This window comes from Hydractinia symbiolongicarpus, chromosome 14 (genome assembly GCF_029227915.1).
Source record: "Hydractinia symbiolongicarpus strain clone_291-10 chromosome 14, HSymV2.1, whole genome shotgun sequence".
Taxonomy (NCBI): Eukaryota; Metazoa; Cnidaria; class Hydrozoa; order Anthoathecata; family Hydractiniidae; genus Hydractinia; species Hydractinia symbiolongicarpus.
The window spans coordinates 17,969,672-17,985,234 of NC_079888.1; the positions used below are offsets into that span (position 1 = coordinate 17,969,672).

The 15,563-nt window shown below is 35.8% G+C and overlaps 2 protein-coding genes and 1 long non-coding RNA gene across 3 annotated transcripts; 1 reads left to right on the forward strand and 2 right to left on the reverse strand.

Moving 5' to 3' along the window:
* Nucleotides 1-428: 428 nt before the first annotated feature.
* On the reverse strand, nucleotides 429-2,077 carry LOC130625350 (uncharacterized). The gene is made up of 2 exons (XM_057440429.1): nucleotides 2,003-2,077; nucleotides 429-1,637 (listed from the first exon to the last, which is right to left on the reverse strand). The coding sequence occupies exon 2, from the start codon at nucleotides 1,464-1,466 to the stop codon at nucleotides 1,128-1,130; it is 339 nt and encodes a 112-aa protein (XP_057296412.1). The 5' UTR covers nucleotides 1,467-1,637; nucleotides 2,003-2,077; the 3' UTR covers nucleotides 429-1,127.
* A 3,771-nt stretch (nucleotides 2,078-5,848) lies between these two features.
* On the forward strand, nucleotides 5,849-7,003 carry LOC130626134 (uncharacterized). The gene is made up of 3 exons (XR_008981812.1): nucleotides 5,849-6,038; nucleotides 6,124-6,387; nucleotides 6,638-7,003. It is a non-coding gene; the product is annotated as an uncharacterized LOC130626134 (long non-coding RNA).
* Nucleotides 7,004-9,783: 2,780 nt separating this feature from the next.
* Nucleotides 9,784-12,825, reverse strand: LOC130625243 (elastase-1-like). Its single transcript, XM_057440298.1, has 7 exons — nucleotides 12,734-12,825; nucleotides 12,342-12,443; nucleotides 12,093-12,201; nucleotides 11,296-11,630; nucleotides 10,554-10,726; nucleotides 10,367-10,477; nucleotides 9,784-10,124 (listed from the first exon to the last, which is right to left on the reverse strand). Exons 1-7 carry the CDS (start codon nucleotides 12,823-12,825, stop codon nucleotides 9,859-9,861), a joined length of 1,188 nt encoding a protein of 395 aa, XP_057296281.1. The 3' UTR covers nucleotides 9,784-9,858.
* Between the last annotated feature and the right edge of the window lie 2,738 nt (nucleotides 12,826-15,563).

The window sequence follows — 15,563 nt, forward strand, 5'->3', positions numbered from 1 at the left end:
AACTAGAACGCGACAGGATAACCAGGCCGCCATTATCTCGATTTGTTTGTCTTGATCATTAAGAATCCTCGCATTGTCTCAATTAGTTACAACCGAGTAAGCGAGACATAACAACATAAACAGAATAGAGGAGCGCAACGCGAAGTCTTTTGCCAAGTTATTTTACGCAATTCGACACTTTAGTCACCGGGACCCTTTTGTCAGCGACCTTTCAACCCTCCTCCATATGATTAAAGAGACAAACCCCCCTTCCTCCCTATTTCAATTTTGCTGTTGGTTTTTGGCTAGCTAGACTATTGCATGACCGTTCCACCAGTTATTATGCATCACAACATTGATTGAAGGGGGAGGGGGCTTTTGTGTAGTTTTATTCAAATTTGTAAGAGAAAACCTGTTTCAGTTAATTTTGTAGAGGGTTGTATATTTGTTGAGTTTCAACATTTTTTTAACTTGGATTGTGGAAGGGCTCTAATGTGGGTTTTTTTCTCTTTTCCTGATTACAAAATATACAAAATAGCGACAGTACTCCTAGAAACCTTCTGATATGACCGACACTCAAAAGCCTGAGATCCAAGTGTGTATTTATACGCTGGTGGTAGACACCAATCATTTTTCCACACCATAAAAAATTAAAACAGAGATCCGTTGATTATTTGATCCTGACCGGTTACTTGTTTGACGAATATCACAATTTTCCGAGTACGAATGATATCAGAAAGACAAAAGGGACTTTCACCCTCGTCCCCAGGTGTTTTTTGCCATTTTGATATCATATCGAAAAGGCAAAAAACACTAGGGACGAGGGTGAAAATCCTTTAACGAAAATGTGTATCGAAAATAATAAGTAGTGGCAATATGGTATGTTAAATACCAGAAAGATAGTATTCGACAATGCTGAAAAACTTCGTTCACAATTTATTTTGTTGTTGCCATAGGTAAAATAGAGCTTTTTGAAAGTTAGCCTTACATAAATATTATTGCACTGGGGACGAGGTTGCGCAAGTAGGGCAACAGTGGCTTTTCCTCGAACAAATATCGCAGCAAGAATCTCTGATAAAAATCCGCTTTATCTTACATCACCTAAATCTGAAGTCTGAGTTAGCATTAAAAAATTTCTAAATACCTCCTTAAATAATGAAAACAACACCAACAACATCCACAACAACAACACCACCACCACCAACAACAACAACAACACCAACCACAACAGCAACACCACCACCACCAACAACAACAACACAACAACAACAGGCGCAACAACCAAACACAGCAACAACAAGCACAACAACAACAAAGACATCAACAACAACAACGACAACAATAACAATAAAAAACACAACAAGAACAATAACAACAAGAAAATTAACAAAAACACAAATAACAGAAGGGCTATCAACAATGTACATACCATCTTTTGACCAACTAATTGTTAACACTGTATCTTTATGTCCTTTCAACATCTCCATCAAATCTCCATCGACGTCATACACCTACGAAAAACATGCAAAGTAACAGAATGCAGCTCAATAATAACACACGTATTGATTATGCACAAATCTCAAATCGATACCAAAATCAACTTTCCCGCAGCAACTAGTATTTTATCTGAGTCTGGAGTGAATTCGATGCAATTGATTCTAAAAAAACAATTTTAAATAAAAAAAGACAAACAAAAATGGTGCAATTTATTGATATGTTCTCCAGACTACACCTGGCGAGAAAACTAGACTAAATTAACCAACGACAATAGCGTCAACGAAACCACTAGTACGTTTGAAAACAATTTTGATGTAAAAAAATAATTCTTCTTCGACTTATTGCGCTAATTTTCGTCGCAGACAAACAATGGCGATAAATAGATCGTACAACTCAGAAAAAAAAGACTTTTGCTTGATAAAACAACTTAGAAAAAGAAGACATCTTGGTATTAGGAAATTGCAGCAAAAAACGCAAGTAAAGAATTATGTCTGTACGGAAACAAACTTGATGAAAAAATATCCACCTTGTCGGAGTTTTACTTGCATCTTCTATGTTTTCACACCAAATTTTGTATACAGTGGATAACGCCATTATGTTATATTTTTTTACTAAAAATCAAAATTAATATTCCTGATATACGATTTCATATGTCAGTCAAAGTTGGGGCAAAGGTGTTTTATTTTAGACAATATCGGATACAATTCTATCTGAAAATTTCTCACACATAGATGTAAGGGTTTCTTAATTCCATTTTTATTTTACAAGAGTAATCGTTAAACAGAAAATGAGTGCTTTGATGATTTTAGATGTGAGAGTTGCACCTTGAGTGACACCAATTACAGTTGTTAGTGATTCTTATCCAGTAGACTATCTGATGAAAAGATAATTTTTTGAGCATCGTTTTAATATTAGTTTTATATTGTGCTTTTTCTATCAAATTTTTATTGATAAGACGTTTGAGCAAAAAAGGGAAAGGACTTTATGAGGGTAAGCCCCGTTCCAAGTGAATTTTCATATATAGTTGTGAGAACATCTTGCCAAAATAATTTTTGCAATAAACTATTATTATTGAAGGTTTATTATATATGCAACATAATAGCTAAGTAACAGACGTTTTAGGAGAACATACTTGCCAATGACTGTCAAAACAAAAAAAAAGGTTTAGGGCTATGTTGAACAAAAATTCACACACCCCTTCCTTCCTCCAGACTTAGAATCCCCTAAAAAAACCCTGATTTAACAAGAATTGATTTCCAACAACAAAGCTTTTTTCTGCAGCTGTCGCGCTACAGTCGTACGACAATCTGACGACGGGTTGTAAACACTTGTCGTACAAGTTTTGAACTATGTTGTCGGATGTGTGTTTTCCCGCTCTACAAGTATGATATGTGCTTTGGAAAAACGTTTTCTCGCTCTACAAGTACGTTCTGTAGCTTTTTATTATTTTTCACACAATATATATTTACTTTCGAATTAGAACTACAAATGTTTGTAAACAAGTCGCATGACATGTGTTATGTAAACAAAGCTGTCGTTAAACAAAACATCTCACGTCTGTGACAAAACAGTTATCGCACGGTAGTTGCAGTTTTGCAAGATGAAAATTTCTTTGTTAAAAAATCCAAGCTGTTTTTTTTTTGCTTTGCAAACGTTCTTATTACCAGAAGTTTACTGTACCGTAAACGAGCGATGAATTTTGCGATGTTAGAGGTGGAAGCGCTAATGTATTAGAATTCGAGTAAGGATTTCGACCTGAGAATTCAAGAGATCGCCGCAACGATCGTTTACCTATAAACAAGCTGCATGTTATGATTTACATGGCTACCCTATTTATTACGAATATGCACCTAGCCGAATAACATGAGTGCTAAATTGGACCGGCAGTTATTCGGACACTAGGCGATTTTTGAGTGTATTTAGCTTTAAGGTGGGTGGTTATTCCGAGCGGGCGGTTATTTAATGACTGGGCGTCTAATTGGTCATTTACTGTAGTTATAACATCCGTCAGAGAGACACAAAATTCATGACCTAATTCATATGCATATCACATCAAGTGGTTCGCGATAAGCTGACCACATTTATAAGGCGCTGATACTATCTTGTTATTTTTATAATGTTTTATTGTTATATGTAAGAAGGGACTATCAATTTTAAGAACATTCTTTGAAACATTAAGCACCTACTCGTATCATATCACTTCAATATATAAAGTTACACTGAACATAAGGAAAAAGAAATAAAATGTATTTAATACCTGGCAGCAATTTCTGTGGATATGTAATTTAGCCAGTAGTTTAGTTCATATCTTCTGCTCTACCTAGACGAATTGCGTTTCCTTATCATACACAGTTTCTATATAATGGCTAGAAGTTTAATATCTTTGTTTACATTCCTATGTAATGAGATCTACAAAATCAATCTAATGTCAGCCCTTCTGCACAAAGTGTATGGCCTTTTTGTCTGTCTTCAACAGTCTTTTCACTTTTAAAGATATTTCAACTTTCAGTAACAGAGAAATGAGAAATGTTTGGTTTTGCAGATGTTTTATTTCGTGGTATAGAAGTTATAGGGAGGTGCATAGAAACCATATATATGATGGCTTTATTTTTGTTTGCTTTTGTTTACCCATGAAGTTTACATACCTTCTGAAAGTAAACATAAAAACTTTCCTCCCTAGCACGTGGAAAAGGCTAACGTTTTTAAGTTTTAACAATAGACGAAGATTAAAACCGTTATGTACAGTATTCATTGGAATAAGCGCAGCACGCACTTACTTTCCTCAACAGAGCCAAACCCCGCCCAACTTACCCTCTCACTCTTTCCCGTTACTTTCCTTTTAATTCAGCTTTTTCAATAGAACACATGTTCTGCTTAATGAACGACCGTCTTGCTTCCTATTTCTAAGAAAAATGCGCTAATTCAGTAAAATAGTGTTCGGTGAGGGGGGCTTATTTGTAAACGAGTATTCAGACAGGGCGCACATTCGGCAAATGTTGCCCAAAGAGGGCGCACATTCAGTAAAATGGTATTACGAGCGGGCGCTCATTTGATAAAATAGTGCTCGAAGAGAACGCTCATTTGATAGCTATTAAATGTGCAATTCATGTGCATTTAAAGAGACTGTCGGGTAAAAAAAAGTCTTACTTTAGCAACAGATTTGTACTTATTGGTAACGAATATCTCTCAAAACATAACGTTATCACTCTCTTATATTACCCCACAATTTTATCAAGAAGTTTGTTGGAATTAGTTTTAGGAGATATGGGTGAAAAAAAAACAAAGAGAAGAAATTAATTGTTCCGTATTTTTATAATATTTCTGGTTTCAAATAACACTTTTCTTTTTTTTTATCATTGACAATGTGTTTACTTTCGTTTTCTGGTTCGCACTACCAACATTGTCCTGGAAGCGCAGACGCAAACGTAAAAATATGAAAAGTTTTTATGTGGTGTAAAGATATTTTGAAGGCGTCATCAACCCGTCTGTTCTGAAACAAATGGTATGACACAGCTTTAGGGAAATTACCCAATAACTGACGTCGCGGAATATAACGGCGGTTATTTTTAGCTGTTCCCAAGACATAAAGCTTTAAAAATGACTGAACTTAACAGTCCGTTTCCAAGTTATTTGGTCTCAAAGTTTAACATGCATTTTAATCGCTCAAGCTGTTCAACAATTTGACTTGGCATTGAGCGTATTTCCTGAGAACATGTAACCGTGGCAAACAATCGAATAAATTTTTGGCATATGTTGTTCCGGTTTGTTAATTTAATAGACTGTGGAGAGCCTATGGAGAACTCCAGGGGGAATTGCCCGTCGTACATATGTCATAACTATTTCGTGCATCTTTACTAAAAGTTTTAATATGTTGAGTGGAGCTTTTTTTAGATGTTTGCGTTTATGGGTCGAAAGTCTTCACACAGGCTTTTTCTTGTGAATCAGCCTTATCAAATACGTACAAGTCGTTAGCCTATAAAGAACTCCAGGGGAATTCGCCCGTCGTATATATTTCAGACATACTTCGTGGATCCTTACTGAGATTTACTTGGACGGCGGTTGTTACTATGGTTATAGGTGTGATTATAATGGTGTTTCCAATTACAAACCCCCCTATTTTTTAATTGGCTCACAGACAGTCAACGGGTAATTAATTTAACAGATGATTTGAGAATTTCTATAACATCATAGTAGTAAAAATGTAAAAAACTTAAGCATACACCATATAAAAACTATTATAAATTAATGCACTAAAGAATCTGCAGAGATTTTTAACGACCTGCAGTCAAAAACGGAACATTTTTTGCTATCTATAAATGGTAAATATTTATCAGAATATGTCATTCTCGTATTTCAAGCAAAGAAGCAAGTTATTTGAGAAACCAGGAAGTATGTTTTCCTCATAATTTCAGCTGTCTTTGATGGCAAATTCAAAAGATTAAAATGAATTAGCTTAAAGTTTCATCAAATTTAGAAACGTAAATCAATCGACTAAATTCTTTTTAGAATGAAGACCTCAGCTTCCTTGATCGCGTTGTATTCGATGTTTTACGTTGTGTCAGGTATTTTTATTCCTACGTAAAAACGATGAAATTATTAAAAGTTGCCCTAGCTACACATGTTACTTGACAACTAACTCTTTCATAGGCATTACTGTCTGCGAACACAAAACTTTGAGCATCACATGCCCACGCAGAACAACTATTACAATAACATCCGCAAACTACGGACGACTTTCAAACGACGTCCCACTTCACGACGTACAACCACATGTAAGGCACCGTCATCATTAAGTATAGTTAAAGCGATTTGTAATGGCAAACGATGGTGTAGAATTCCTGCAAAAAATGAAATATTTGGTGATCCATGTTATGGTGTTTTCAAGTACTTGAAAGTCACCTTCATGTGCAAGTAAGTATAGTTTATCCAGTAACCTTACCAAGTAATTTGAATTTTGTAATTTTACTGTTTTTTCATTTTAAAGGATTACCTCGTCGTTCTAGAACAGCTTGTGAAGGTCGAAAATTAAAGTTATTTTGTCCTCCTTACTCCAATATTATGATTACATCTGCTAATTACGGTAGACGTTCGACATTTATTTGTCCTGGTTCAAATTCTCGCAGCACCACCAATTGCAGAGACCCTTCATCGTTTCTTATAGTCGCAAGAAAATGCAATGGAAGATCTTCTTGTTCCATCTCTGCTTCAAATGAAGTTTTTCGTGACCACTGCAAGGGAGTATTTAAGTATTTGAAAGCGTCGTACCAATGTAGTTGATTGCACACTACTTTCAATCTTGTAATGATTTTATTTACCTTAATTGAGAGACCTTGAATACATTTTCAAAAAACTGTATCCGTTTTTTTGTTTTTATCTTTTGTAAGTTGGTTAAAATCTCACCAAATCTAAACATGTTTATGGCACTAATTCTTATTTTACAGTAGTCGATAAGGGCCGTGGAAAAATCCACTTGGAAGCAGATAAATAGAAAGGAGTTGCATTTAGACATCAACAGAGACCCGTTGATATTCACAACACGTAGCATCTGTTGTAAAGAGTTAAAACTCTAATCAAAATGTGTGAACATGTACAATTAACGATCTGGTAAACTGACATTTACGTTAAACATTTTGGTGCAGTCAGTAAGTATTTGGTATTAACCGTTGCCTTCATAGTATCATAGTATCTTAAAACGCTGATCAAGAAAATGTATAGCATCGTGTACTTTCCAGGTTGCAGAGATATTGAAAAGGGTTTTTAATGACACCAACAACCCGTCCATTCCAAAACGGATTCAGTCCTAGGTTTGGAAAATTTGATCCAGGGTATCCCTAATTACCCACGCGGTGAAAAATAGACGTCACCACCCTGTTTCCAAGTTATTTAACCTAGCAAGATTTTAACACCCTTATCTTCTTAGGCGTTCGTCAAAAGCACATGATTCTATACGTTATTTTTATCAGCGTTTCAAGCTCTACGAGGCAACGGGTATACAAATTCCCTAAAAAAAGGTTTTTTTGTGTCCTGATGGGTCAAAATTGAAGTAATGGTTCTCACCTGCCTGAGTGGATTTTTCCACAGACTGTTATATAGATAATATAAACTCAATTTTAAAATCAGTAATCAAATAATTATGACGTAATTTTATAAGCAACCTAGCAACATGCTTAGCAACCTTTAGGCCTCACATTATTTCCCTCTTTTGGCAACCTTCCAGGTTATACTAGGGCGAAATCTTTTTCAAAAGAAACACATCGCAAAAAAAGTTCTCTGTGCTTAACTTCAAAACCATATGACTGATCCCAAAAATGGCTTGGATTATAGAAAATCGTGCTTTTCCTGAAATTCAAATATGAGATTATTTGCGCTAATAGTGAGGATGCTTACCCTTTCTCACGACCTCTGTTATTTTGTATTTTTTCAGTAAGTTCAACTGAATCCAGTTTTGATCACTTTTGGAATTTCCACACCATGCCCCTAAGTTATTTATTCCTGCGACAGTGTTACGGACGTAATGCGGGTCAAAATAACCTGGAACTGTCCACAATGTTACCACGGAATCAACAGTCATCAACTGTCATTAAACTTGCTTAAGTTATTACTTTAACCCCAGAAAATAACACGAAAGAAGTTTTTGCAATTATTTGCGATTTTTGGCATTTTAAGCGAAAATTCAATTCGCAAAATCTTTCATCCAAGCGTCTATTCTTGAAAAGTGAGGCGAGCTGAATATTTCATAATTTAGCCTGCGGAAATTAAATTGGCGGAATGGCGAAAAGCGAGCATCTGACCTCGCACAAATTTTTCTAGCAGTTTTTTTTCCACGAATAAGTTATATATAGGAAAGCGGCTGGAAATACGTAAGCCAGGAACTTGTTAGTACAGATCTTTTTTTGATCATATTGTAGTGCTGATGCAAAGAGACAAATAATTTGTATCCTACCAATTGGATTGTAGAATGATGTCTTTTCAGCACAACACCTCTCATCAGATCCATTGCTACAATCCTTTTCGTGGTCACACCTCCACCTTTTCGGAACGCTTACATTACTTTCACAAAAAAAATATCACCACAATAGTTTACATGTGGTCTGCCTGCTAACTGGGTGATTGTTAGTAAGGTTGACATAATAACGCATGGTAAACACTGTATGTCGTTCATGCTAAAAAAACAAAGTAAAATATTATTGAAGACTAGTTAGTAATCCGTGTTTTTTTCAGTTCCACGAAAATTCGTTTTGCATGGCATAATACATTATTTTGATCAGCATTTTAAGACCTACAAAATAAAAGCAACGCGTTAACAAAGTTTTAAAACAACATTTTGTATATGATAAAATCATCAAGATATATCTATGTAACAGTTTGCTTCGCAAATCTTGTGAGTTCTCCCACGGGCTGTTGAACTAGGTCTTAATAATAATTAATAATATAGAAAAGTTTCAAATATGTGCAGCAATTTTTAAGGCCCCTTAGGCCATTTTCAGGCACTTTCACTTATATAATGCCCTTAACATTCGCTATTTTAAACATTTGTTGGCAAACCCGTGGCAGTTTTTAACAGCGGATGATTCCTTGTCAAATTTAATCCAAAACAGATAATTAAATTTTTCTAATTATCTGTGTCTTATTTTCCTTCGCCAATGAAAACTACATTTCTGCATTCCACCGCACACTGCTTTAAATCCAACATGCGTAAAGAGATTATTCACAGATGTCACATAACAGTTTAGTTACTTTTTTTAAGATATTTTTACAAACTAGTCGGTGACCCGTGGAAAATCTACGGGTTCGCCCGTCTTTATTATACCACCTTCAGCGCGTCTCGCTACTTGGGGTAGACGTATACGGGTATCATAATATAGACTAGTCGTTAGTCCGTGGAAAATCCACGGGTTCGCCCGTCCTTTTTATACCGCATTGCATGTTTCTCGCTATTGCGCAGCTAAGCTAACATTTTGCGTGACAAACAGACAGACAGACGTATACGGGTATTATAATATAGACTATTCGTTGCCCGTGGAAAAATCCACGGGTTGGTCCGTCCTTTATATTTACTCGTCGCGACAAAGTGGATAAAAATATATCGCATTTGATATTCGTGTTTCCGTAGCATCATTTTCTACCTCAGCGGGGGATCCGTGCAGGGACAGAAAAAATACGACTATTATTATAGAGATAAAACGATAGAACAAAATTTTTAAAAGACAATTTTGCTTTGTTTGCTCCACTTGATAGAACAGATGCGATCTTTCTTTAAAATAAAGAGAGGAATGGAACTTCGAAGAATAAAAAGAACTACAGAAATAAACTCATAATTTTAATCAATTTATTCGCAAATCTTACAATCTTTATAAAGTTTTTATTTACGAAAACAATGTATTAAAATGCCCGAATATATTTTGAGTAGATAGACGAGTTGATCCAATCGATATATCTAGCCACGCGTGTGAACACGCTGTATCGGTCCTTTGCGAGAGAGCACTTAGGACTGCCCCACGCAACCACACCCTGTAAGATATATTGACCACCAGAATTCATGCACACGACCGGACCACCGCTATCTCCCTCACAACCTGATTTTTGGTTCCCGCCAGCACAAAGCATGTTGTTAGTAACTCCTCCATTTGGATTAATATCCTTCATTGCTAAAATAAGAAGTAATTAAGATATTTTTAGTGTTAAAATTTCTACAGCTCTAGTTCTGGTTAAACTTCAAGCAGAAATGGTGAAAACTAGGGTCTTATATTTTCGGCAAAATCATAGGACACGGTGTGTTGAACACACGCCACGTTAAGTATAATTAAAGCCAATAACAAAATTACGTAGATAATTTTTGAGCAGATAAAACAACAACACTGAAGGAGAAAGCATAAAAAAACTTGCAAACCTTTTTTGCACACGCTGTTTTCAATTGTAGGCAAGGCTGCATATTGTAATTTCATGGAATATCTTCCTCCACCTTTGAGTTTTCCCCAGCCACTAATAATGCATGTTTTTCCTGTAAATTAAAGAATAAATTTTCCTTTCTACCTCATTTTACGATAAGCAGAATATTAAAACGAAACAGTTCAAACCTGATTGGAGGTGGTAACCTTGATATGGTAAGCAAGCAATTTTTACAGCTGATGTTAACATAGCTGGTCTGTCAAGTTTAATTAAGGCAATGTCCTCGTCCCAAGTATCAGCGCTGAATTCGCTGTGTATGATGACTTCTTTTACGCCATACTTCTGTTCTGTTCCATCGTGGCTATAATGTATGATATGTTAAAGTAATTCAATAACAATCCAGTTCATATCATCCGTATTTTACATTCACAATAATCTCTGTTGAGAATTAAAAATACGAATGTGCTACAATAAAGATGTATACACAATATTGCGATAAACTATCTGATTTCATATTGCCGCAGTGTAGTGGATTCGTCTGCGAATTCCAGTTCTGGGGACAGCAGATTGAATTCACTCGCTGCCAGGTAGTATGTTAGTAATGAGCAAAGTAGTTCTTCTTTAATATGAATGCAGTTTATGTTATTATATGAAGCATTTAGAAGTCAAAATTTAAAGTTTTTTTATATTAATTGCCTATATATTGTCTTTACAATTAATGTTGCAATTGCGTCAAATAACTACGCTAAAGTGAGAGGATCAATACAATGTCGCTAAATGGTGCTGCAAGAAAGATTTATAGAAATAAGGCGTTAGTCTGGCAACAAATCGTGAAAGAGGAGTTTATGTTTAAAAAAAATGCAGGTAGGAATTACAAGACACAACCACATAAGCAATTTTAATTATGACAAACACGGGATAATGACTTACTTAAATAGATCATGCTCTCCCAATGTAATGACCATATCTTTGTTATCGTATTTATTAACACAATGGGCTGCGGTCAACACAAACCAAGGATGGATCAAAGTTCCTCCACATATATGATACAGATCCTGTTTCGGTATTGCTAACTGTGCCTGCCAAGGGAACTGACCAGTTTTGGCAACATTCCCATTAACTATTCTTACGGTAGAAACACTGCCACAATTACCATTTATCTTCTTTTCTACTGATACGTATGTTGTTTGTCCAGTCTTTTTACGCAGCCATTTGTGGACTATAAATTCAGATATCTTGTTGGCTTGTTTTTCTTCAATAACCACCTGTTGCAGGAAAATATCTAATTACAATATAGCTAAACGAAAAGAAAAACAGGGGTTGCCTAAACTGAATTTAATTGCTGTTGATATATGTTCCAATTTTGCAATTCTAAAAGAGTTCCAATATTTTGCATCAGCATTACTGAAACCTTGAATTAAAAGTTTAAAAACTGCGTAAAAGTTATGAGATATAAAGTATAAAAGATTCTTTTATCGTAATATTGTAATACTTTTGAGTTGTTGACAAGAAAAGTGAATCAAGCTGCAAGCAATGTTAATTTTTCTCTTGTAGGCCGTTATCGAAAATGAAAATTTATCTCCATGTCGATGTAAATATTTGTATGTCCAACTAAAGCGCAAAATTCCATTCAACAGATTTCAAAATAGAGTCAGTCATCTTCACATAAATACAATGAGACCATAATTCTACTAGTCATCTGTGTAAGTTTGGTTTTTCATTCCTACCTTATTTAATTTCCATCCTGGACCAATCTTTCCTTTATTGTCGTGTCCAATATATAAACGCGTAAGAGGACCTAGATCTTGTGGAATATCGATTACAAATTTGTCGACACTAAATGGACGAAATTAAAACTGAGTTACGTCAAGAAAACATTTTCGTTAACAGATTTTTTTTTTTTTTATCTTAGACTTAATGTTACTGCTTTCTCGTTGTTATTGTTTGTCTTTACTAGCCAAACTAAACAACAATACCCATTTCTTTGAAAATTTCTTCTGGTGGAAATCAGCGTTATCCACGACGAGCAGCGTTTCACACCACGAAGATTGATGAAGACTGACGAAGTAGTACCTGCCCTGTTGAAATGTAAACTTTATATATTTGCAGAGTTGCTTCGACTGCTCCAATAACTTTATGACTCTATGACTCTAAAATTTACAAGACGTTCTCCTATTTATATATTAAAGATAAGATACTTTAGAATGTTCTAGTATATTCCAGATGTTCTATATTTACTATTAGTAGTTTCTAGTATAGTTATCTTATTTCTGGAATATTCTCCAATGTCCCTTATATTTCTAGATAGTACACAAGGTTCTAGAATGTTCTTGCGGCAAGAGTGCCTATTTTCAACACTCCTCCTCACTCGCAGTCCGTAAGGTTCTTCAATCCGATCATCGTTCGCAACTTATCAAACTGTACTCGTCCGATTCCTTTCGTCATTATATCTGCGATCATATCTCCACTTTGATTGCTTTAGAAAATGTATTTGGATCTTCTTCTTGAGTGATGTATACCCATTCTCCGTAACGATCAGGAGGCCGTCGTTCTCTTACTTGTCGCTCTTGCTCCTCCTGTATTTGATTATCTGTGTTTTCTTCACGAGGTTGTAATTCGATCTCTACTTTTGGTTCGTCTATGTCACGGTCGTCTTTCAATTCACCACAGATTTCATTGAATGTCACATTTCGGCTGTAAAAGACTCTCTTCTTGTCGTTGTCATATAGACGATATCCCTTGATTCCATCACCGTATCCAAGAAATACACTCTTCTTGGTTTTTGAATCAAGTTTCTTTCTTTCATCTTTTGGTACGTGAGCATACGCATCACATCCGAAAATTCGTAGATTTTCGACATTTGGTTTCTTTCCAGTTAATACTTCAAAGGGTGTCTTCCCTTTAACTGCTGTCGTTGGACATCGGTTACGAAGGTACGTTGCTGTAGCCAAGGCTTCGGCCCAAAATCGTTTTGGTAACTTTGAATCTGCTAACATTGATCTTACAGATTCCATGAGTGTTCTGTTCATCCTCTCTGCAACTCCATTTTGCTGCGGTGTTTTCGGAATTGTCAACTCATGATGAATACCTTCTTTCTTCAAATAGTCTTCGAACTCTTTGGATGTATATTCTCCACCATTGTCAGTTCTAAACGTTTTTATCTGAATTCCAGTCGATTTTTCCACAGTTGCTTTCCATTCTTTAAAATTCTCAAACACTTCACTTTTGTGTTTCATGACATATACCCATACGTATCTTGATTTATCGTCAATGAATGTAACAAAATATTCTGCACCACTAAGTGATTTTGTTTCTATCTTTCCACAAACGTCGCTATGGATTATACCAAGGAGATTTTTCGATCGATCTCCTCCTGTCTTCGGAAACGGTATTTTGCTTTGTTTCCCATCAATGCACGGTTCACAAAATGTCGGTTTCTTTGTTGCATCATAATCAAACCCTTTAACAAGTTTGTCCCTTGCCAATCGTTTAAGATTCTGCACACCGAGATGACCGTATCTTCTATGCCAAATTTCTTCCTTTGTTGTAGCGTTATTATCACATTTCATAACTGTGTGATTCTTCTTATTTCTCAATCCATTACAGTTGAGATGGTAAAGGTTGCCATGCTTTGTTGCTGTACCAATGATTCCGTGTTTCGCATCCACAATGTCACATTTGAAATCTTCAAACTGAAACTTCTTTCCATTTGTTGCAGCTTTTGATACACTAAGTAAATTGTACGAAAGTTGTGGTACAAATAAGACATCAGATAACTTGCATACAACGTTTCTGTTTTCTGAAATGTTCATTTCCAAGGTTACTGTTCCTTTTCCAATTGCTTGTACTGAATATCCATCACCGACAGTGATATCTTGGTATTTCAAGTGACGAAATTTCTTCGAACAATTCCTCTTCGTTACACATGTGACATGTTGCGCCTGAATCAACTATCCAGTTACTTTTTCCTTTGACTGCCAAAGTATTTTCAGCAACTAAACTGATGATTTCTTCGTCATCATCTTCTTCTTCTTCAGCCGTACACACATTTTGCGGCTTCATTCGATTTTTACCGTACGTCGAAGGAGTCTGTCTCTCGAACTTCTTCGTTAATTCTTTGCAATATCGTTTCACATGACCAATCTTTCCACAGTGATAACATTTGGGTCCCTTTCTTGGCTTTCCATGATTCGATGTCATTGCTTTGACATTCGTTTCCAAAGTGTCCTTATCTTTCCGCTTGCTTTCCTCGTGTAACAATCGTTCAGTTACGACTTCAAGCTTCGGTACTTCAGCACTAGCCTCCAGAGCTGTAACTAGCATATCATACGAGTCTGGTAAGCTTGCTAACAAATGAACAACTTTACTTTCATCATCCAACGGGTCTCCAATAATTGCAAGTTCATCGAAAATTTCTGTCAAAGCTTTAACGTGCTTTTGAACAGATTGCTCATCTTTCAACTTCAAGTCATACAACTTCCTGCGTAGTGTCAATTTATTACTCCATGTCTTCTTTTGGAACTGGTCTGCCAACTTCTTCCAAACCTCAGTAGGATCTTCTGGATCTGGTCCAAGCAAGTATAACAGCGTTGGTTCCACCGACAAAACAATCGTTGCTAACGCACGATCTCTACGCAAATTAAATTTCGGAATTTCTCTCTCTTCAGTTGGAGCATTTTCTCTTCCATCAACAATTCCCCAAAGTCCATCTTTGATTAACGCCAGTCTACACTGTACCTTCCAGGTAGCATAGTTTGTTCCATTCAATGGTTTTATCAATACTTTGGTGCTTTCCATCGCCATTTGTTCCGTATTCAACTAATCCGGATAATCCGTTTCAGGTTTCCACAATACGATTTTTCGTGCGAACTTTACACCAATCCAAACCAAAATCAAAACAAACTCGTCGGACACACAAGATGGCTTCTTCTTCTTGAATATTATTTCTGTAAATATTCAATCTTCTTGGGCATAGACTGGGCCCATAACCTGTTGAAATGTAAACTTTATATATTTGCAGAGTTGCTTCGACTGCTCCAATAACTTTATGACTCTATGACTCTAAAATTTACAAGACGTTCTCCTATTTATATATTAAAGATAAGATACTTTAGAATGTTCTAGTATATTCCAGATGTTCTATATTTACTATTAGTAGTTTCTAGTATAGTTATCTTATTTCTGGAATATTCTCCAAT